General features: G+C 46.1%; 1 protein-coding gene across 1 annotated transcript in view; it reads left to right on the forward strand.

Annotated features, from left to right (window-relative positions):
* Window positions 1-20,998, forward strand: part of LOC126157079 (ankyrin repeat domain-containing protein 29-like) — an 84,852-nt gene extending 63,854 nt beyond the window's left edge. Inside the window, exons 5-6 of the mRNA XM_049916351.1 lie at window positions 11,182-11,435; window positions 20,639-20,998. Coding sequence (XP_049772308.1) covers window positions 11,182-11,435; window positions 20,639-20,998 — 614 coding nt within the window. The remainder of the gene's footprint in view (window positions 1-11,181; window positions 11,436-20,638) is intronic.
* Window positions 20,999-24,794: the final 3,796 nt, after the last annotated feature.

Raw genomic sequence — 24,794 nt, forward strand, 5'->3', positions numbered from 1 at the left:
TAACGTCGGACACCTTTTATAACCTAATCATACTGGCAAGCGGGCTTATGCTGCCAAGTTCATTGTGGATTTGATTCAGTTTCGTAACCACTGAAGTAGCAGCACGTGCCCTCTCAACCAGTGAAGTTTCATTTCGCTCCCTCCTCCCGTTCTAGGGGTTTCACTTCTTTTGTCACGCGGCGTGTATTGCAAACTACAACAAAGGCGCTGTGCATTGCGAGAGCGCATATCCCCGTTGCAGTCAAAAAACATTTCACTTTCTCCAACATGTGTCTTGCATAGTGACAATGTTAAAGCTAGAAAATTAGAAGAGAGGAGTGCCAAGAATCTTTATTCCCGTACAATTTGTGGATGGCGTAAGGGGCAGGGGAAGGGAGGTGAGTTAAACTGGTACGATGTACCAGTTTAACAGTGTACACACCACGCGGTGGCTCGCAGAGTGCAGATGGAGATTTTAAACGCAACCCGTGTTACCACTTTAGAATCCTTTTCATATTCCATATGCATTCATTAATTGGATGGAAATATTCGTCTGGCCCAAGTTTCCTGAACGTCGCCTTCATTGACCTGCCATTCTAGCAGCTTTCATTTTTTATGTGTGGTAACTGGAACAACAACAACAACAACAACGATGATGATGATTACTTATTAACTGTCTTATCACTCCAGCCAGACGAACTGGCTAAATTTTTTAAAACGCCGCGAAGATAGCTTAGTTTCGGATTTGGGGCCACAGGCAACAATTTTAGTATCAGAGAGGGCCACCATCTACATACTTACCAAAGACCACTTTACCGTGCCTGGCAGAGATTCTTACCACTTTTACCTGTAATATTTTAATTCCCACTCGCTAAGGGAGCAAGTGGTAAGCATTTTACTGTTTACCTCGACATACGAATGTGTGTCGTCTTTACCTCGCTATATACGCATCACAAGACGCACTGAATTACTTCTAGTGCGATGTGCAACTTATATTACGTGACAGCCAAGTGAAGTGTGTTATTTCTATTGCAACATTTCTGTCCATGTAACAGAGGTCAGTCGTAGCTTCCACAATGTTATCCACAGTGTGTTTGTAACATGACTATGTAAAAAAGAAAATCAGCTGCAGGTTTTCAAGCAAATAATACGAAGAAAGGGAAAGAATTTTCTGGCGTGCCATCTAGATGGTTTTTGATATGAATGAATGTTTCATTTCCGCCGTGATGGGTCTTGTAGGACAATACCGTAAGACAAGTGTCAACTTTATCTACGGAATAACTTTATACAACTTCTTAAAGTAGGTATGTGTGACAGAATAAGTTTATCAGGAGCCCGCTCCTTCAGTTTCAGCAGCTAAGGAATGTTTGGCTGATTTCAAAGAAGCCGTACTCATGTTGCAGGTGATCAATGCTAAGAGTATCAAAACAGTATAGATAACCGAAAATAAAGAAACTGCACAATGTGTGTTGAGTGATCTGTGGTTAAAGTAACATATTTTGCTCAAGCCTCACGTAGGGCATGTACGTATTACATAGTTACACAATTAGGTTAACGCGCAAACTCTGGTTGCCAGGTATGAAGTGAAGTGATGGATTTTCAGTTACTCTTCCTCTTTGGACGTCAATTATGTCGCGTTGGATTGCAGTTAATGGCCCTACTTTTTGAAGCACATTAATTAATATCGATTGCATTTGTCAGTTATGAGATTATGGCCCTTGAGTATGGCAATCTAATAACTGAATAACGATGACAAAGCAATAGATTTCCATCACTGCAATTGAAATAAGAAGACAATGTTGTAATTATGATAAGTAGTCTCTGAGGGACGTTTATCTTAGGTTTGTTATGCTTGTTATCGGGCAAACAAACCATTTCAGGCAGACTATGACAGCAGAGCTTCAGTGAATGTCGTTACGAATGGATGAACTGCGCGTCACGCGTGCGACTGATTGACAAGGAAACGTCGAAATCTGGACTTCATATTTAAGGAGAAAAAGAAGCACTCGTGCAAGATATCGGACCCATCAATCAATTTGGGCCATAATTCCGATAGTACGCAGTTATGACCTTCTAAAAGTACAGTATTTAAGCTTCCGCGCTCACCGTCTGTTTTCACCCGCCCAGCCGCACATCAGCCAGAACGAAGTGCTGTACACTGTACACCGGAGTGACAAGCAGAGCCCTCCTGTTCGCGGGATGCTGATTGCTAGGGAGCAGAAGAGAAGAAGGTGGATACATCTGCCTAACATATTTCGCAATCTTATTTCTCTCTCTCTCTCTCTCTCTCTCTCACTCACTCACTCACTCACTCACTCACTCACTCACTCTCTCTCTCTCTCTCTCTCTCTCTCTCTCTCTCTCTCACTCACACACACACAATATTTTTTTAACAACATTCTCGTATTGGTAGTCGGCAACTACATACTCTACTCTAACATACTGCGTGGTGTGCGTCTGTCCTAAGTCGTGTCTCCCTACCACTTTCGCGCAACGACGCTCTGAGCGTGTTTTTTAGGGAACTCACTAGTTTGAACCTGGGACCTGTTGCTGGTAAGGAGACGCCAGACCACACACGACATGTAGAGTTCAGAAGAGTTCAGTGAGACTAGCGATAATGTAATCAAATACTTAATGATTTCAGCGTCACCTCCACTGCACTCCCTGTAAAAGAATATTAATACTAACTAAATTCAGTGGAAGGGGTTCAAGGCTTTCCTATTTTTAGTTAGCTGCTAAAATAACGTCGAAAAAGCAGCTAAGTTTACCACTAGAATTTTTATTCTACTCACAAAACATTGTTTATAAATTGTACTATTGATAAAAGGAAATATTTTAATACAGGATGATAAAAACCAACTGCGTTCAACAAAAATGTGAACGAATATTCCCTGAATGGGTTTCAAAGTTCTATAATGGATCGAAGGATGACCTATGCCATATCACATCTATAATCTAGGTTTAAATTAAGTTTCATAAAAGAGAAAACTATCAAAAATTGTCTACAGTGACCCTCAATTACCTTTAATTACTTATTTAACTTGTTGTAAATTACAGTGGCTGATGACGCTTCTCAATAATCGTATTACAGAAAAATCATTGCGTTTCAGATTTTAACTTCAAGTAGCAAATGTGAATACCACGAAGTTTAATTGATGATCGACGCCAGTATTACATAAAAAGGGGATGTAACAGATGAGACTTCTGCAGTTCTGAGTGAAGCCTTATGCGCTCTTACGCAGCATCGCGTGCATTTATTACCTTGTCGGTGGTTAGGCACCGTCAGGGGTGGCGGGTAGCGCAGCTCCACACACCTCGCCGTCTCGGTAGCAACTCTCTCGAACTTCTTCTTACTACTATTTACCGAAGTTGATTTAAGAAAAAGGTATCTGCCTGTGTTATCAACTGACCAATCAGCGTCTCAATGTTAACCGTAAGCTCCGCCTACAAAAATTCTGTCTATCCAATGAGTAACGTTATACTTTTCGTGGTGGGGCAATGTTTTTAATGTTTGCTGCGTAACAGAGACGCGTATAGTCTCACGCTAAAACTTGCAGCTGGTGTGGCCCTTTTAGTGTTATCGTAAGATCTATACTGTTCTTCTGGAGGGCTCTATCTTTTAACATGGGCTGGAGATGGACCTCCCGGTGGTCAGCCGGCAATGTGGGTGTCCCATTGCCCCGCTCTTATCATAGGGTCTTCTAGCCTACACGGCTCTGCTCTCGGCTTCTGTTCTCGTTTCTCCCCTCGGAACTGCGTCTGTTTCACGGTGGGAAGGTATGACACGCATTTAGGCATTCTTGTGTTAATCTGTGGTATTCCATTTGCTCACTCGTTGATCGTATTACTTTGGTTAATTTAATGTCAGGATTTATTCGGAGCTATGTGACATATTGCCGGATTTGCTATCATGTCAGGGTTTTCATAGGTGTTGGATTTGCCTGACACCTTACAACTCTGACAGAAAAGAACTGAAACACCAAGGAGTTGTTGTGCGACTTAAACGAAAGTTGGCAAGCGTTTTTCTACATCTGAAAGATCTCTCTTCAGTTTCTGTGCCAGTCACACAAGAGGGGCGCTAGAAGGGCCTCCATGAGGATAAAAATCTGGTTCGCTTCAAATACATGATGCAACTGTCGAGTTACCTTTAAGACTGAAGGTTGTAAGTTGCTCTTACTTAAGAATGCCTTTGAGGCGACAAAAATGCTATTATCAACACCTCATTGAGTTTGAACGAGGTCGCTTTATAATAGGGCTATGAGGAGCTGGATGTTCCTGCTGCAGTATTACAGAAAGACTTGGCAAGAATGCAGCCACTGCACACGTTGCTGGCAGCGGTGGTGACGCAAATGTTCAATTGCAAGAAGACCTGGCTCTGGATGGCCACGTGTCCCCAGCGAGAGCAGAGACCATCGTGTTCGTCGTATGGATCTGGCGCATCGTACTGCATCTGGAGCAACAAAGTGAGTAGCAGTTGGCACTAAACTGACACAACGAACTGTTAAGAACTGGTTACTTCAAAGACAGCTCCGAGCCTGAAGCCCTGTATCGTGCATTCCACCGACCCCAGATCCGCCACTTAAACGTCTTCAATGATCTTTCGCTTGACACCATGGAGGGCATGGTGGAGGTCTGTTGTGTTTTCTAATGAAAGATGGTTCTGCCCCTGTACCAGTGACGGCCGTGTGGTGGTTAAGAGGAGGCCAGTTGAGGATTTGCAACCAACCTGTCCGTGTTCTAGACGCACTGTTATGATCTGGTGTGAGATTTCGTATGACAACAGGAGCATACTTGTGGTTATCCGACGGCAGGTTTGTACGTCAGTCTGGTGATTAGACCTTTTGTGTTGCCATTCGTGAATAACACTCCAGGAAATTTTTCCAACAGGATAACTCTCGCCCACATACCGCTGTTGTAACCCAACATACTGTACAGTGTGTCGACATGTTACCTTGGCCTGCTCCATCACCAGATCCGTCTCTAGATGAGCACATGAAGGACATCACCGGACGACAACTCCATTGCCATCCACAAACCGCATTAACTGGCCCTGTATTGATTGACCAGTGCAACAGGCATGGAACTCCATCCCGCAAACCGACAATCCGACACCTGTACCAAACGATGCATGTACGTTTGCATGCGTCCCTTCCACTTCGGACGTTTACAAGGGTTATTAATGTACCAGCGTTTCACATACGTATTCGCCTAACTCGCACTTACATTAACTTGTGATCTTGCAACGTTAGCCACTTGAATACGTTAAATATATTCCCGAAATTTCATTACTCTGTATTAATTATTTTTTGTGTTGCGATATTTTTCCGTCAGTGTATATGTAAGTGTGACTATTTCTTTCGTGGATGGCAGGTGAGTTCACTCCCCCCCCCCCCCTCTTTCATGACTGAAGCAGCACTCAGACCATACGCTGGCGGATCGGCCATCTCTTTCAGGAAATACTCAAATGAATGAGGTTAATGTTTTAAAGTTTTGTGACCTGTCAAATGTTTTTACAAAGATTTTAGGGAGAGGGTCTTAATTTGTTCACAGGGTGATCGGCATGCCCATATTTTGTGTAAGTGGCCAGCCAATGACAAGTTCCTGTGGCTTTCTTGGCGCTCCTTTCTCGTTTTCCTTATCTTTTATTTTCTTATTCGGCATTTTTCTTCTTTTTCCGCTTTCTGTGCGTGTATGCTTCCATTTTACTAAGTTTGTCCACTTCGTTTTCCTGTTTCCTTTAATGTGTATCAGGGCGCTGATGACCTCGACGTTGAGCGCCCGTAAGTACCAAAACGCACACGCACACGCGCGCGCGTTTTTATTGTATTGTATTGTATTGTATTGTATGGAACTGGGGACCTACAAACGATGGAGAGGCTTCGTCCCTGCCGTAGCCCTCAGTGGTTCACAACCCAACAACAGGCTACAGCAGTTCAGTTACCTCACCGCCGACCCACACCGAACCCAGGGTTATTGTGCAGTTCGGCCCCCAGTGGACCCCCTGGGAACATCTCACACCAGACGAGTGTAACCCCAATGTATGCGTGGTAGAGTAATTATGGTGTAAGCGTAAGTGGAGAAAGTGTTTGTGCAGCAATCGCCGACATAGTGTAACTGAGGCGGAATAACGGAAACCATCCCGCATTCACGAGGCATATGGAAAACCGCCTTAAAAACCACCCATAGATTGCCCGGCACACCTGACTTCGACCCGAATCGGCCGGGCGGATTCGTGCCAGGGGCCGGCACGCCTTTCCGCCCGGAAAGCAGTGCGTTTAGATCGCACGGCTAAGCACGCGGGCTACAGTGGCCGTACTTGATGTTATTTAGATTCGTGACTGAGTCTTCTGATTACCTTATAAAGATGAAAACAATAAGTGATCATTACTACTAATGTCATCTTGGACAAATTGGTGAAAGAGTCGTGAATCACAAAACAAAACGTAACTTATCTAGCATGACCTTACGCCTGCCCATAGTGTCACTACGGTATGGAAAAACTATGAATTCTGAAACGAGAATCCTTGGAGCATCCTAGCTATTCAAGAGGTTTCACTCCAACGCTCAGCTGTTTAAATATACAAAGGAATTACATCAACAACAACATCGTCAAGTATAAGTCTTATTCTATCTTCAAGGATCTAAAAATTCATATTTTCATCTCCTCTTTGGTCTTCCTCTAATACGTTTTTATATGGCTTTGCAGTTATACAATACTTTTGAATATCTGTCGCCGGTCATTCTTTCATCTGAAATGTTTCACTTTCTTCCAGTGTACTCTTCACACCTAATCTGAGTCTTACATCTTCATTTCAGATGTGATTGGTCTTGCGTATCTCAAAGTTGATCGTGGAAACCTCATTTCTGATCTCTGGATTCTTTTTGGTTTCTTTTTTCAAGATCCAAAACAACACCAGAAAATATTGTGTACTGTTCAATAAAATTTTATCACTGGCACCACACTGGCTTTGCCATGAAGGTTCTTTTAATTCACTTTCATAATAGAGAACGGATTAATTCTCGATTCCATGTTACTCGAATTGCATTCTTTAAACTATGATAAAGATATTTAAAAAGCATAATCTGTTCCACAGGTTTGCATCGTATTAAGATTTTTGCTCTTATCAACCGATATCCAGTGAATGATTTCCCAGTTTTATGCATATAAACTTCAAATTGTTTTTCTATTAAGTACTTGTTCATCAGCTATGAGTAAGTTCATATTTGATAGTTATTATTATCTTTCAGAGCCCATACGTTTTTCCAGTTGTAAATACCATATTCATAGAAGTTAAATGATGAAAGTGGTGAGGAATACCTTTTATGATAGACTGATTTAAAATTATTTCCTTTTTTTCCATTTACCTCCACGACACTAAAACACTAAACTTGGCAATGTGCAAGTAGACTGAAACGCCTTTCTCTTTCGTAAATTCCTACTGTCTGTCGAACCACCCAGTCATCAACTTCAGTATAATCTATCAGGGCTACGATTATATGTTAAATTTTTTTGTTTTTTCACATAATTGTGTCATAACAAATTACACAAGCTGTACAGGATCATCCTCTTACAAAGTCTTGTTGGTTTTTTAAAACTATCTTGTCTGATACAAAATTCAGTCTTCCTGCTAATATATTGCTATATATCTACACTCCTGGAAATGGAAAAAGAACACATTGACACCGGTGTGTCAGACCCACCATACTTGCTCCGGACACTGCGAGAGGGCTGTACAAGCAATGATCACACGCACGGCACAGCGGACACACCAGGAACCGCGGTGTTGGCCGTCGAATGGCGCTAGCTGCGCAGCATTTGTGCACCGCCGCCGTCAGTGTCAGCCAGTTTGCCGTGGCATACGGAGCTCCATCGCAGTCTTTAACACTGGTAGCATGCCGCGACAGCGTGGACGTGAACCGTATGTGCAGTTGACGGACTTCGAGCGAGGGCGTATAGTGGGCATGCGGGAGGCCGGGTGGACGTACCGCCGAATTGCTCAACACGTGGGGCGTGAGGTCTCCACAGTACATCGATGTTGTCGCCAGTGGTCGGCGGAAGGTGCACGTGCCCGTCGACCTGGGACCGGACCGCAGCGACGCACGGATGCACGCCAAGACCGTAGGATCCTACGCACCGCCACTTCCCAGCAAATTAGGGACACCGTTGCTCCTGGGGTATCGGCGAGGACCATTCGCAACCGTCTCCATGAAGCTGGGCTACGGTCCCGCACACCGTTAGGCCGTCTTCCGCTCACGCCCCAACATCGTGCAGCCCGCCTCCAGTGGTGTCGCGACAGGCGTGAAGGGAGGGACGAATGGAGACGTGTCGTCTTCAGCGATGAGAGTCGCTTCTGCCTTGGTGCCAATGATGGTCGTATGCGTGTTTGGCGCCGTGCAGGTGAGCGCCACAATCAGGACTGCATACGACCGAGGCACACAGGGCCAACACCCGGCATCATGGTGTGGGGAGCCATCTCCTACACTGGCCGTACACCACTGGTGATCGTCGAGGGGACACTGAATAGCGCACGGTACATCCAAACCGTCATCGAACCCATCGTTCTACCATTCCTAGACCGGCAAGGGAACTTGCTGTTCCAACAGGACAATGCACGTCCGCATGTATCCCGTGCCACCCAACGTGCTCTAGAAGGTGTAAGTCAACTACCCTGGCCAGCAAGATCTCCGGATCTGTCCCCCATTGAGCATGTTTGGGACTGGATGAAGCGTCGTCTCACGCGGTCTGCACGTCCAGCACGAACGCTGGTCCAACTGAGGCGCCAGGTGGAAATGGCATGGCAAGCCGTTCCACAGGACTACATCCAGCATCTCTACGATCGTCTCCATGGGAGAATAGCAGCCTACATTGCTGCGAAAGGTGGATATACACTGTACTTGTGCCGACATTGTGCATGCTCTGTTGCCTGTGTCTATGTGCCTGTTGTTCTGTCAGTGTGATCATGTGATGTATCTGACCCCATGAATGTGTCAATAAAATTTCCCCTTCCTGGGACAATGAATTCACGGTGTTCTTATTTCAATTTCCAGGAGTGTATAATCACGGTTTAAGTAAGTTAATATTTCGATAATTATAAAAATTATTTCTCATTTTTTTAAATACTCCTATAAGAAGGACTTAATTGCTATCACCCGTGATACTGCCGATATAATAAGTTTGGAACAGTATTTTCCCAGTTCTTCGTTAATAGTCTCTATCTGGTGACTTGATATTAATAAACCCTTTTAGTGCTTCCATGACTTGGTGTACAGGTACAAGTACTATACATGGGCCATGTCTCTCGGCTGTTACTTGAAGAAATTCAACAACTGATCACATTTTATGTTGTAACGTTTGTTGGGAAAGTTCTTTATAGTATTTTCCGCATTTTTCTATGGATATGACATTGTCTTTCATTTCAGTTGAGGAATTAAATTATTTTAAAAGGCTTATTTTTTTACCATGTAAGTCACCCCCTCAACTTCAGTGAGATTTTTCCAAATCTCTATTGTCCTCCTACCTGTGCGTGGTGCAGCTCTCGTAAATGTCGTCCCGTGCAGATTCTTCATTGGCGCATTGGATGTCTTTGTCGGTGGAAGCTAATTATCTGAAACTGCTGTCGATCAACTTTGGGGTATCTATTTACTCGAAATTAACATTCAGAATGCCGTAATATCACTTTTATTCCTATTAGATCAATAATGAAACACTCGTGTCACAAACTACTCATAACCGAGAGCACAGCTACCATCGAACAAGACAGGAAGAGCTCTTAACGCCGACTGCCGACTTCGGCGCGCAGTCCATATCTCTTACTAGTTTCGTCATAGCTCGTGGATTTCCAATCAAGTTCGTACTTACTAAGATACGCATTTGTTAATGAACGGGTGTGATTTTTAACGAGGCAAAATTATGATAAATAGTTTTAAACATCCAGAGGCTCCTCCTAGTACTCACGTTGTCATAAATGACTTTAATTATTAAATATAAATAAACAAAATCGGTGACTTTGGCGCCAAGATGGTGGTACTTCCCGTCATGTACTATTTCCCAGGCCGACGCTTGTTGCTACGGTCCAGCGCCGAGCCCCACCCCACTACGCACGACATTATGGTCGCTCCGTCACCTAACCAGCCAGCGTGGGAAATGCTCTTCGACTCATGGCCGGCTACTGACTACAGCACTTCCTAACTATCGTGAATACATCAATAAGAGACAATAATTTATTAAAACTGGTAAAAATGTCTTCCTCGCGTGAGAGGCACCTTACAACGTCCAGTTGCGGTACTGGAGTGCAAATTCTAGCCTTCGTCGCCGAAGAACAGCAGTCAGCGTTGGTGCATGAACTAGGCGCCAGCTACGGAGGCCCATAAACAGAAACGTTCGCTGAACGTTAGTTCAGGAGACACTGTAGGTAGGCCCTTGGTTTTCATCTGGGCGGTCAGCTGCTCAACAGTTGCCCGTCAGCTCACCTGTACACATCTCCACAGCCGTCGTTCACTCCTGTCCTCTATGGCCCATGGTACATACACTACAGTTGCCTCGGTGCCAGTTTTGTTTAGCGCCATTTCGCCATTCACGGTGTACTTCAACCACGGCGGCACGCACACATTTTATAAACTAAGCCGTTCAGGAAAAGCTTCCACCGAGAGCCAATGATCATTCCCTTTAGGGCATGAGATAAATTGCTCCGTTCCCGCATTTCGACAACGACTGCACTATTTTCCGCGTTCCCTCAACATGCTTTATATATCCTCCGCCGATAGTATTGCTACTTGCCACCTGCCGTGTGAGTGTGAGCACTGCATGCTGACGTCGAACATAGGCGGTGGTCACATTCTGACTGGACCGTGTAGTATTCTCGGGTATTCATCCATTCTATGCTGACGTTTGTTTGCTTCAACTTCACCGACATACGGACACAATCGTCTTTTGAATATAGATCAAATAAATGAAATAGTGGCTACAAAATGTTTTGAATCTAATGAAGTCATCGAAGCTGCAGGTCGCCATTTAGCAGATTTTCCAGGCCCACTCTTAAAATATGCATTCTACTGAGTGGAAAAATACTGGACAAAATAGAGACCACATCGGAAAAAAGTGCTTTTTCCAACTAAGAATGTATTTGATTAAGAGCAGGTAAATATACTCGTTAAGTGGGACGGAGAGGAAGCGAGTGTGACCTGCGTTTCGACTTTGGGCAGGCAACATCAAGTGCGTGCAGCTGCTGGCGTCGGCGAGGGACGCGCCGCTGGAGGTGCAAAACGACCTGGGCTTCACTGCGCTCTACACGGCCGTGCAGGAGAGCCACGTGGGCGCGGTGCGCACGCTGCTGCAGGCGGGCGCCAAACCCGGGACCCCGGGGCCCGGCGGCTACACGCCGCTGCACGTCGCGGCCGAGGACGGCCACGTGCTCATCGTGCAGCTGCTGCTCACCGCCGGCGCAGACCCCAAGCAGGTAGGACTGCCTACCAGTCGCTGTAATTGTGTGTATAAACTCATAATATATGGGATGACGATAAAGTCGTGCTATCATTACTAAAAATCTTAACTTTGGATCTACGAATGTTGGAGAGAGAGTATCGTGATTTGTTGTTAAGCTTTTAACAGCCCTCAAAGTTCCCCCTGTCCCCTGTCCAGCTGTACTTCAGTGTGCGCCCTACTCATTGCTCATAAATCAAGGCGATGTTTGAGTTCAGCCCCTTTGCGGGGCAGTATTGCAGCATTGACAGTTCTGATTGCTTCATTGATTCGTGCATGAAGGGTAGCAACATTATTGGCTGTTATCGTGTACACGTTAACGGTGTCGTAACCCCACAAGAAGACGTGCAATGGCGTTACATCGGGAGAGTGAGAAAGCCATGCGATGTGACCATCACGACCCACCCACCTCTCAGGAAATGTCGTTCAGCACGTAACATGACTAGAAGGTGCATCTCTTCCAGCTGTGATAGCAGAAACTGTTCGAGCTGGCCCAGAGAAACATTCTCTTTATCGTTTTCTCTGCGAAAAAAAATGAAACTGTCACCTTATCGTGGATTATTCCACGCTAAACATTAAGCTTAGAACTATCACGGACCTATTCACGTGCATGGTGTGGGTTTTATAAGCCAAAAATCCTGACGTTGAAGAGTTTCACTTGTCCATAGGTGAGCAACGTAGCGTCATCTAAAAACAGGCACGTTTTCCGGTAGTCATTGTCAGCCTCTTTTGAGGTCAGCATGGAACGCGTGAATGTTTACCGTGTCAGAAAAGCTGTGGTGTCTGATTGTCAAAGAATACATTGTGGTGGTAGATGTACAAAAATCTTCCTTGTATTAATCCGTTTTACAACGCAATCTGTATGAATCCGCTGTGAGGCCCAACTCTATTCAAATGGACACAACAACCAAGTATACCACAAACTATGGTTCACCTGAGAACAGGGATCTGTGGATATCATTTAACAATCCTACGCTGGTACAGCAGTATTTTGACCTTTCACCTTGATTCACGCGGCAGCAGACAACGACGCACTGTGTGCGAGGAGCGAAACACTGCAGCAGCTGTAATGTTCTGACGCATCCACGAACATTTGCAAACTACGCGGTCTGGCGTTCTGATTATCAGAATGCGGTAAACTTCCCTATCAGAGCACTGAAATCCCGGCATATTTCAATGTGAGGTGCACCCGTTCGCTGATCTGGCCAACGCAATTTAACTCTCAGGCACAACGGTGTGTGCTGGAATTGTCAGACATCATACAGCCAACTCAGGACAAATACCTTCACCCTAATGACACACGATACGTCCAAGATAATGTGCAGTTCCTCTGTCGATACAGTTGGAAACTGCCATGTCTCTTAGTCCACCACAAGATACAGACTACAAGTCTCGCACACTACGGAAAGACCTGAAGTTCTCCGTCAGGGGAGGACCAGAAGACTGAGGAGACACATTCCACTAAGCGTCGATATGGAAGCCGAATTAGCAAAAATGAAACTGCCCCCACATTGCACAAACCAATCGAACTACCCTCCACTCATTGAATCTCCCCTATTGAATGTTCTGTTGGCCTGTTAGATAATCCACGCAGAGCACTAGTGTTCCCACGCTGGAGGAGCATGCCTCCACTTCGTGAGAGGAGACAATCAGCGACTTAAAATCTCTCTTGTTTGAAAAAGATTATTTTATACTATGAAGGTGTCGTTCTCACAGTAAGCATGGTCATGTTTCGGCAAAAAAAGTCTACCTAGAGAGGACTACTGTCCCTCATTTACAGAAAGACCTAATCTTTTTGGGCTGACCATTTCCAATTTTTGAAAGAAGGCTGTTAGGCTTCCTAGACAGTCATGCTCGTGAAATTTTTTTTTCCGCACGCTAAAAGACCCTGGTGACTTCCCAGCCTCAGGGTAGTCAGTCTTGCCTTCACTAAACATGTGCACAAGCTGCCCTGCCTACATTGTCACAGCTTCTAACATGAGAATGCACGGGGGTTTTATGACCTTCCCACCATTTGCACAAAGGCTCAGTTTACAACAGTCTGTCTTAAATGGCTTCCTCCACCTACTTTCTGCCAACTGGCCGCCTTCACGACGGATTGCCGCCTGGCCCAGATAAAATGTTTTATGAACCAGAGCTTTACTGTCCAACCCTAAGCGGAAGGAGGAGAGTGTTACGGCTAGAAGTCCCTCTGAGGTACAATCCATTGAGTGCTGCTTCTCAGATTTATAGATCCTAATCAATCCATCCATCTCTCTCTCTCTCTCTCTCTCTCTCTCTCTCTCTCTCTCTCTCTCTCTCTCTCTCTCTCTCACACACACACACACACACACACACACACACACACACACACACACACTCTTTTCTTCAAAACATTCTGCAGAATATCTTGAATACTTGATTTAGAGATGTTGCTCCATTGCAGTTCGTAACGCAACAATTTTGCCACACTACAGCCACACCTCCACCCCCAGGGGGTCCACAACTCTTTTGTGAATACGTCCGTAGCGAGCATGGGACCCCGAGCTAATGTGGCCTTCCTTCCTGTCCGGGCTGCATACCTTCCCTTTCCGCATCCTTCCCTATCCCCCATCTTCGCCCCTCCTCCCCTCACCTCTGGTTCTTTCTTTCCCTTTCTCCCCCTCTGGGAGTATGGTTTGTGCCTACATCCGGAGACGGACGCTCGTAAATGTAACGCATTCTTCACCTTCTCTGCTTGTATGTCTTCATCCTTCCTTTGTCCTTCTCTTTTCCTTACCTCTTCTCTTTACCCTTTTCTCTGCTGCGGCGTTTGAGACCTCTCTTCTTTCCTTTCCCTTTCTTTGTTTTTCCCTTTCCCTTTCTTCCTCTCTGTGCGTGTCTGAAGGCCGACCCACGCATTTTTGTGCGTAGCCGGTGACGGGGTAACGCGTAATTCCCCGCCCCGGGTAGACAGGTAGGACACGTACGTACCCCCAAGTAACAGCCAGGCCCAGGGAGGGGTGATTACCCGAGCTGATACCTTCCGAAAGTGCCGATTGGTCCCTCCGTCCGTTTGTCGGGAGGTGTGACCTGAGGTGTGAACAATCACCTAAGGCGGGAGTGCCCTCAGAGAGGGCCCCCACAAGGGAGGAGCGCGCCATCGGAGACGCCGGTAATCATGGGGGATTCTTCTGCAATGGTTTCCTCACCTTCCACTATGTCTGCTCACAAGCGTAAGTTCACTGAGTCTCAGCCACAGACAGTTCTTCCATCGTTGCCACAGATCCTTGTTGTTTCTCGGTCTGACGGAGGTCACGACTTCTCCACGGTCAACCTTTTCATCATTCAGAAAGGTGTCGACGCAATTGCAGGTCCTGTAAAGTCTTGTTCCAGATTACAGAATGGCACCTTGTTGTTAGAAACAGTCAGTGCCCTCCAGGCACAAAAATTGCTGCGTACTTCACTGCTCCACACCTTCCCTGTCCGGGCTGAAGCGCACCGCACTTTAAATTCCTCGCGTGGAGTCGTTTACACAAGCTCCCTCGATGGATTGTCTGACGAAGAAATTCTGCACTACCTGTCTGACCAGGGCGTAACGGCTGTTCATAGAGTTATGAAAAGGGTTGACACGAACATCATTCCAACACGCACTGTCTTCTTGACAACTCACATCGAAAATCAAAGCAGGCTATGAGATAATTTCAGTTCGCTCTTACGTCCCAAACCCTACGCATTGCTATCGGTGTCAGCGGTTCAATCACACCAGCCAGTCCTGTTCCAATCCGGCCAAATGTGTTAATGTGGCAAGGATGCCCATGAGGGTGCTTGTCCACCTCCATCCCCTCGCTGCATCAACTGTATGGGTGACCGCGCTGCTTCCTCTCGAGATTGCCCCGTTTTTAAAGACGAAAAGCTCATCCAGGAAATCAGAGTGAAGGAAAAGGTGTCGACCTTTGCTGCTCGAAAATTATTTGCCGGTCGACAGCCCACCGTGCCTCAGACAGGAAAATACAACACTGTCCTTGCTTCTCCTCGGCCAACAAAGGAGGCGGCCACGCAGACTTGCGACCTCACCTTTAGTGCCACGGTCGTCAGATCTGCCAGCGCAATGATCGCCCGTTCAATCTTACCACTTTCGCCTGCCCACTCTGTCTCACCCTTCATCGGGTTCTGCTAAATCTCGAGCCCAAAAGTCAGACACCAAGACAGGCATCCTCCGCACACTGTTCTCTTGGGGCTTTCGAGGTCGGCTGCCCCTTTTTCTTCGCGAATTTATAGCAGAGCGCACATTGAGAGTGCGGGTGAACACTACTCTCTCCCGTACTTTCTCCCAAGAAAACGGGGTACCCCAGGGCTACGTGCTGAGTGTTGTACTGTTTGCCATTGCCATAAATCCAATTATGGATTGTCTCCTTCCTGATGTCTCGGGCTCCCTCTTTGTGGACGATTTTGCGATCTACTACAGCTCTCAACGGACCAGCCTTCTTGAACGACGTCTTCAAGGATGTCTCGATCCTCCACTCTTGGAGCATAGAAACCGGCTTCCGTTTTTCTCCCAGTAAGACCGTTTGTGTTAATTTTTGGCGACGTAAGGAGTTTCTTCCACCCTCCTTACATCTAGGGCCTGTCAACCTTCCATTTTCGGACGTCGCTAAATTCTTGGGTCTTATGTTTGACAGAAAACTGTGATGGTCCTCCCACGTTTCCTATCTTTCGGCTCGCTGTCTGCGATCCCTCAACACCCTCCGTGTCCTGAATGGTACCTCCTGGGGAGCGGACCGAGTGGTCCTTCTCCGCCTCTATCGCGCCTTAGTGCGCTCGAAATTGGACTATGGAAGCATAGTCTACTCCTCTGCTCGGCATTCTATTCTTCGGCGTCTCGACTCTATCCACCACCGTGGATAACGTTTAGTGTCTGGAGCTTTTTACACCAGTCCTGTGGAAAGCCTTTATTCTGAGACTACTGAACCTCCGCTGTCCAATCGGCGAGCAGTCCTTCTGAGTCGTTATGCTAGCCATCTGTCTTCGATGCCTGCTAATCCAGCCCATGACATTTTTTTCGACGCCTCCTTTGATGTAGGGTATGCAGGCCGCCCCTCCTCCCTACCACCACCGGGAGTCCGCTTCCGTCAACTGCTACATTCTCTTTCCTTCCGCTTTCCTAAAACCTTCTTGACAACTTGGGGTACAGCACTGCCTTGGCTCCGTCCCCGGATCTGCCTGCTCCGTGACCTTTGTCAGTTTCCCAAGGATGGTACCCCTTCACTTGTTTATCGTCGGACATTTTCTGCTCTATGTGCACAAATGAAGGAAGCCACATTTATTTACACTGATGGCTCAAAACCATCGTTTGGTGTATGGAGTGCCTATATTGTTGGCGACACCCCAAATCAATTTCCCGACCAGTGTTCGGTTTATACTGCGGAGCTTTACGCTGTTCTCCAGGCTGTCCACTACATCCGCCGCCATCAGCGGATACAGTATGTTATCTGTTGAGATTCTCTCAGCTCTCTCCTCAGTCTCCAAGCTCTTTACCCTGTCCACCCTCTGGTCCACCGGATTCAGGACTGTCTGCGCTTGCTCTACCTGGGGGGCGTCTCGGTGGCGTTCCTCTGGCTCCCGGGACACGTTGGTATCTGTGGAAATGAGGCGGCCGATATAGCGGCCAAGGCTGCAGTCTCTCTTCTTCGGCTAGCTATTCAATCGATTCCCTTCGCTGATCTACGGAGCGTTTTATGTCGTCGTGTTGTTCTTTTATGGCATGCACATTGGTCGACACTTCCCCGTAATAAATTGCGGAACGTGAAAGCTCTTCCTTGCACCTCTTCCTCCCGAACGCGTCGTCGGGAGGAGGTAATTTTAACTAGACTCCGGATAGGGCACTGTCTTTTTAGTCATCGACATCTATTAAGCGGCGATCCTCCCCCACTCTGTCCCCACTGCTCTCAGCTGTGGACGGTAAGACACCTTTTAATTGAGTGCCCCTTTTTTACTCCGTTACGCGCCCGTCTACAGCTGTCGCCTGATATATCGTCAATTTTAGCAGATGACACGCGCTCGGCCGATCGCGTTCTCGAGTTTATTAGTGCCAGTGAAATGATGTCAGTCATTTGAAGCCTTTTTTGGGGACAACCAACCCCTTTCTGTAGCAGATGTTTAAGCCTTCCTTCTGCTTTTAGTTTCTCCAATTTTTTGAGTTTCGTTCCCATTGCTGCTGGTTTCCATTTTCGGTTTTTTACTGTTTGCTAAGTCACGGACCGGACGCTAATGACCATAGCAGTTTTGCGCCCTAAAACCAAAACAAAAAAAGCTACATCTCCAGTACTTAACACCGCCTGCTCACAACTACCGATCTGGTCCTTTTTCCAGCTCACTGCATCAATGCTTCGTCGGAAAACAAACATTATATCTGCTGTCTTCAATTGGCCTCTGGCGTGTGTACACTGTGTGAGCGGCTGTCGCTGCCTTCACGGCTGGCTCAGAGGTGTCTGCATCAGCCTCAGACTAAAGACTCCTCAAGTCCACGACATATGGGAGAATGTTCCAAAACCTCATGCCTATGTCCATCTAAAAACTTCTTTTCCTCATCCTCTCCTCCGGTGGTACGAGAGCTTTGGTAAGAGTCATAAAGATTAGCGGGGTTCTTGATCTGTGCCCAATAATCCCTCTCATCTCTCCTTTCCTTTGTCAATTTTCCTCTTGGATTTTGTCGCCTATGTCCTGTGAGAGTTTCACATTCCTTGTACATCAAAAATAACTTTCCGTCCAAGGGTCTCCAGTCGCACCTTAACGAACTGAGAGGATGCCAGTTCATCACGCTCTGCCCGTCACAAAATGCTGTTTACTTGAAAATTTATGTCCAGATAGTAAAACTCGGTCGAGAGGAACTGTGATGGTTCAATTCTGTCACGTCACTAAACCGTCTGAAACCCGCCTAACGGCTCGAGCGAATCATGCACCTGCCGCCAGAGAAGTATACGCACCGGCTGCAACTGGTGGGGCCCTCTGGCACTCATTTCAGATGGTGTCGCTTTGCAAGCACGGTCTTCCCTATCGAGCCATCAGAAAGGAAACATCTGCCATTACACAGGGCATCGACCTGGCAAGCATTTGGACTTGTCAAATAAGCTCGCTGCCAGAATATTGACCCAGCATTGGCTGAGTTCAGCTTGTATAAAATAAAGATAAATTGCATCAAATGAACTGTTGTATTCTTTTCTCTCTGGGAACCTGTTGTATGGCTGCAGAATTTGGTTGCAGATGTCCTACAAATTTTGTTAAAATGTGCAGTAAGGCATATTGTGATATGGACAATAATACATGTCTGTGTGGGTGCTACTGTCAAGCTGGAATGCAATTGTATTTTTTTTAATTTGTACAAATGTTTCCCAATTCATATTGACTAACATCATAGGCTCCATGTTATGTCACGTTGCCGACTGAATTTCAGTTACTGTGTTTGTCACTAACCTGCGTTTGTGATAACTGATAAGTGTTCATTGCAAATGTTTTGACTATTGTACATGATGGGTGACCCCATTTCGATTAAACAGTGTTTCCTCAAACCTCTGATATTTTCAAGGACCAATCTGGAGTTTTAAAATCATAATGATCAGGGTGCTTGGAGAAATAGACTGAGCAGAAAAAGCATCCATAGTTGACATTCTTCTAACTGTGGCCCAATGAAATATTGCAAAACGTCTAAGTAAATGTTAGAGGTAATGGATTTTTCATCGAACGAAAAACGATGCCGGCCAGTGTGGCCGAGTGGTTCTAGGCGCTTCAGTCTGGAACCGCACGACCGCTACGGTCACAGGTTCGAATCCTGCCTCGGGCATGGATGTGTGTGATGCCCTTAGATTAGTTAGGTTTAAGTAGTTCTAAGTTTTAGGGGACTGATGACCTCAGCTGTTAAGTGCCATGGTGCTCAGAGCCATTTGAACCATTTTAAAAAACTGTCCAAAAACCTTGTTATGCATGAAGCCGCACCAAACATTCACTTTTTCGCTGTATCACTGTAACTGTACAGTAGCATGTGGAGACTCTGAACCTCATTTACGGACATTATGCCTACTTAGCATTCCACTGGCATAAAAGGTGGAGTCATTGGTGAGGCATATGCTATTTTAGCTATCGTTAGCGCCATCAATCATGTTGAGAATCTCAGTTGCAAATTCAGCAAGTGTCAGCAAATCATTCGATTGCAAGGCTTGCACTTTTTGCACTTTGTAAGCATGCAACCTAAGCCTTTCATGAAGAATCTTCACCAGACTTGCTTGCGGTACTTGAAGTTCACGTGATGCTTGACGACTTGATTTAGACGGACTCCGTTGAAACGATTGCCGAACACGGTCAACTGTTGCATCACTCACAGGAGCCCTGCCACTTCGAGGACGATCTTCAACGCTGCCTGTTTCGTTAAACTTTGCATACCATCGCTTTATTGATTTTACGTCAATAGGGCTGCGTCCATAAGAAGCCCGAAATTTACGCTGAACACTGATGGGCGATTTCGTTTCGTGAAACCAAACCACACTTGGGCTTTCCTGCTTCGACGCCATTTCTCCACAACTAACATGATCTAACAGACAGCGTCGGTGTTGTGGAGCACTAGCGCCATCCACTGGTCACAACTAATAACATCAACCTATGTGACGGCATCAAACGTAACTTATTATTTTCTTTCTTTCTTTCTCGGGCCTGTGTCCCGCTCCAACGCGGGGTCGGCTTTGTTATGACGGATTCGGCAGTGTTAATGGCAAAGTATGGCCGGATGCTCTTCCTGCTGCCACCCCGTATCCCCCAGGACGGAATTAGTGTACCCCAGCTGTCTGCGTCTAGTGTAAGTCATGAAATAGTGCGAACGTTTTCACATGTCTGTGAGTCGTGTAACCGAGGCGGAACTTGGCGACCAGCCCGGTCTTCACCTAGCGGAATGTGGAAAACCGCCTAAAAACCACATGCAGGCTGGCCAGAATACCGGCCCTCGTCGTTAATCCGCCGGGCGGATTCGATCCGGGGCCGGCGCGCCTACCCGAGTCCAGGGAGCAGCGCATTAGCGATCTCGGCTACTCTGGCGGGTATCAAATGTAACTTATTATGTCAGACGGTTATTCAGTTATAAATTTTTATAACCAGGGCAAGACTTTGTGCTCACCCTGTATTTCCACACTTGGATTTCTGTGTATCTGTAGCAGGCTGGTAAAAATGTGTTCGTAGGTAACAGACACGGGGTGGACGGCGCTTCATTCGGCAGCGCAGGAAGGCAAAGAGGGCGCGACGCAGCGGCTGCTCTTCTCGATGGGGTCCCACGTGAACGCCCAGGACGCCGACGGCTGCTCAGCGCTCCACGTGGCGGCCGCGTGGGGGCGCGCCGGCGTGCTGCGAGAGCTGTTGGCCGCGGGCGCTGACGTCGCGCTGCGCATGGCGGACGGGCGGTCGGCGCGCGACCTGGCGCAGCAGACGGGCCACTTTGCGTGCGCCAAGCTGCTCAGCAAGCACGAGAGGCGCATGCGCAGGCGAGGCCTCGCCACGCTCAGCGCCACGCTCGGCGTCGACACTACGGACACGTGCGCCTGACGACGACGGCGACGGCGCGCAGGAGGGGCGCGGATTCCGCGTGCGGCTCGTAACGACGGTGGTGCAGACTGTCGCAGTGGATACACCCACTTCCATTTCAACCTGTCTCTGCCCTCGACCACAGTTCATCACACACGGATTCGACAGCAAAGATCGTTCTTATTTCGAATACCGCATGTGAGGCAGTAAAGGCGTTATAGTTGTGAACTTTCAACTGTACAAAAAGCCTAAGTTTTCGACACTTCACGAACATCCGTCTCGCGTGACATGTAGACACACATTCCATTAATTCAGGAACCCGATGTGGCTCCACCAACTACAAAAGATTTACGGAAAGAAACACCAGAAACGTCAACTGTCAGTGAGACGAGGGATGGTGCTAATTCAACAATTTGCTTGTGGACTCAGTCTTCGCCTTGCTGGAACGTATCCCGACGTCTTCTCATTCTTGGAGTGAACTGACAATTGCTGAATTTTTAACTGAAGTTGCAATTACAATGCCTCGACGGTTACTCCATTTGGGACACTGACTTTCACTGAGCAGCAGAAATTAGCATCAATTACCGACATTTTGTAGTGTTGTAAGCATGCTGAGCATGAAGTAACAGTTGATCCTGAAATGTGGTTCCTGTAATTGCTATGTGGTGCATGTTCGATGCAGAGAGCTGCCATCTTCCTGGAATTGTCTTACTTCGAATAGTAAAAACATTTCAGAAGTTCCTGAGCCATTTTTTGTTCTTCTTAATCCCTTTTTTTTCATCAGAAGCATGTTCCCTGAAGAGTCCATACGATTCATTAAGTTACAAAAATGTGCATTTGCATAAGCTGACGTCTCTCACATTGTCACTGTCCATTTGTAAAAGAACGTCAAAATTACATAAATTTTATTTGTATACATGTTATATTTATCTACCTCATTAATAAATTGTTGCAGAAATTACCTACAAATTTTAAATTAATTCCGTCGCTCTGCACACGACCTCTTTCCAAGATAATGTTATTCCAACTGAATCGGAAAACAAACTGCACAGGAAGCTGTATGTGTTTACGAAACAACAAATATCTTTGCGCCGAAGATCTCAGTTACAGTATTCAAAACTAGTGAACTATTCTACTGAAGTTGTCAGTAGCAACTATGCAAAATAACACATCGTTTCTCTTAATCAGTTACTGCTACTATGTGTACGCAACCACAAATGTCGGTAGAAATATATAAAAGAGTAGTATTGTATGCTTTGGCTGCAATAAAAAGGAAGTAAATTACTTTGTTGAATTTAAATTGTCCTATGAGCATTATTACAGATTTTAATGTTTGAAGTTACAACAACGCAGGAGGCCAGAAAATAAGTGTTTAGAGACGAGACTCGTCAGAGGAACGGCGGGTGAAAAATTAATCAGTGTTAAGAACCGTTTCTGACGTGTAAGTATTTAAGTATCAACGAAGCATTGGTGCAGGTTTCTGATTTAAGTTGATAGTAAATCGATGTATTCTTATAAATCAATTATTTCTATTCCTTTCTCATGAAGTTAGCGCCTTCAGCTTGTAACGTAATTTCAGATGTGTACACAGATAGAACACAAGGTTATCTTCGTTTCGCTTGTTACAATTACCATGCACTATCTGATTTTTATTTCCTCGTATACCAGACATTTTTCAGTAAAGACAACCAGACAACGTTAAATTTGGTTCACATGATCAAATGCTAACACACAGTTCCAGTTTCATAGTTGGTGCAAATTCACTCGTGATTTCACAGTTAGCCCAATGCCACGGCTCATTGTTGCTTAGCATCATTCTTATAAACTATTATCTGAGTATGCGATGGTTGGCAAATGAAATATTCCCTAGTCTATGAAACAGTTAAAAATATGCTTACATCTCGCTTAGCTCCACTTACGCGGCCAGGAGAGCTTATCAAACAGCAGGAGGCAAGTCCTGTGGGAACGGTGGTGGGGTGAACGGTGGTGGGGTTACCTTGCAATAGGAAGCAGCTGTGTAAGGGTGTGTGCTCCATGTGGTGATGACTGTGCTGTTTAATGGTAGTTGAGACCCATCTATCACTCGTGGAACTGCCGTGAAACCGAGGTGTAATTATGGCCTTCCACGACTCCAGCATTTTAATTTTTTTTTTACGATTAAACATGCTTTCGGCCTCGCTACTCGCTAATCACTTCTGCTCTCCACAGCCCGTGTCTTCTCGGTCAGTTTGTCGTCCTCAACACCTACCTTTTTCGTGCCACTTCATGCTATTCCCAGTGCTATAGAGCCTGCAGTATTCGCCATAGCTTTGTCCCCTTATCCAGTCCGAATACCGGTTTGGTGCAACTTTCCATGCAACTATATCTTCTGCTGTCCTCCGCAATCAACAGCCATTTAAACCTGCTTATAGGTCTCCCTCTAAAATTTTTACGCTCCCACACTTCCTTCCATTGCCAAATTGACAATTGCTTGATATCTCAGACTGAGTCTTTCCAACCAATCGTTTCTTTTGGTCAAGATATACCATAGATTAAGTTTTTACTCAATTTGATGCAGTACCTCATCATTTGTCACCTGATCTACCCATCTAATCTTAAGAATTCTACAGAATCACATTTCAAAATCTTCTGTTCCCTTCTTGCCTGAAATGCATATATGTCGTGTCCCAACACAGAGGGAAGACAGGGAGTTGTTACCGGTCAGCCGGCAATTTTCGAGCTGTTGGGAGCAAATACACAAAACAAACTTCCAGTGAAGACAGGTTGATTGTTTTCAGGAGCACCTAATACTGTCACAAAGCACCTACGAGAGGCACGGATTTTAAGACTCGACAAGATGCTCGCGGTAGGAGACTCAACGATACTCGGGATCTGCTCATTAACACGGTTTATTTGCAACCAAACTAACGACTATACTGAAGGCTAATTCTAAACATTTGAACAGTAAATGGCGCAACTGGTTGCACAACAGAAGTCAGTGTCTAACCCTGTAGAGTGAGAGATGACAGAAGCAGCGAACACTAGTAGAATTGCAAATACAGACGTTGAGAGCATCACAAAAAATGAGACACACAATCTTACCGGAAGTTAGCGAACCTGGCAAAGAGCGATACGGGGTTGGTGAACCGATGATCTGACTGAGAACTCTCTCTGAAGATAAAAACGTTGGTTTTTAAAGGACTGTGGCGTGGCACTACTTCTCCATTCGTAGAATCGGCCCAGCAATCCATGAGCACTTCATAGGCTTCATCCAATCTAACATGTGGTTGGGCACCTCTGACCAACCACATTCAGAATCTTCTCCTTTTCCTACTCGGTAGGTAGGGATTTATCTGGACTTTACATTAACAACCTCCCTCCCCCTCCCCCTTAGGGGGCTCACCACTCTTTGGTGAGATCGTACTTGGCTACCAAGGGGCCCAAGCCTTTGCATCTCTTCCTCCTCTTCCTGCTGCATGTCTATCATCCTGCTATTCTTTTTCCACTCCCTCGGGGAACATATATTTGGTATTTTCGAGAATGCGTTCTAAAGTTTGGGTAGCCCAGCAACAGAACACTCCTTCACCTGTGTTTTCCTTCTTTCTGCATTCTCCGTCTCTTAGCCTTCCTCTGCTTCGACGTTCGAGATCTGTCTTTCATTCTTCGTCCATCCTGCGTGCTCCTGAAGGCCGACCTAAGCGTTTGACGCGTAACAGGTGGCTGGGTAAAACGTAATTTCTAACCCCGTGTCGATAGGTAGGGTTCACACGTACTCTGGTACAGGCCATGGCCAAAGAGAGGTGACTGCCTGAACTGTTACCTTCCCAATAGCCAGCTT

This window comes from Schistocerca cancellata, chromosome 2 (genome assembly GCF_023864275.1).
Source record: "Schistocerca cancellata isolate TAMUIC-IGC-003103 chromosome 2, iqSchCanc2.1, whole genome shotgun sequence".
NCBI classification, from domain to species: Eukaryota; Metazoa; Arthropoda; class Insecta; order Orthoptera; family Acrididae; genus Schistocerca; species Schistocerca cancellata.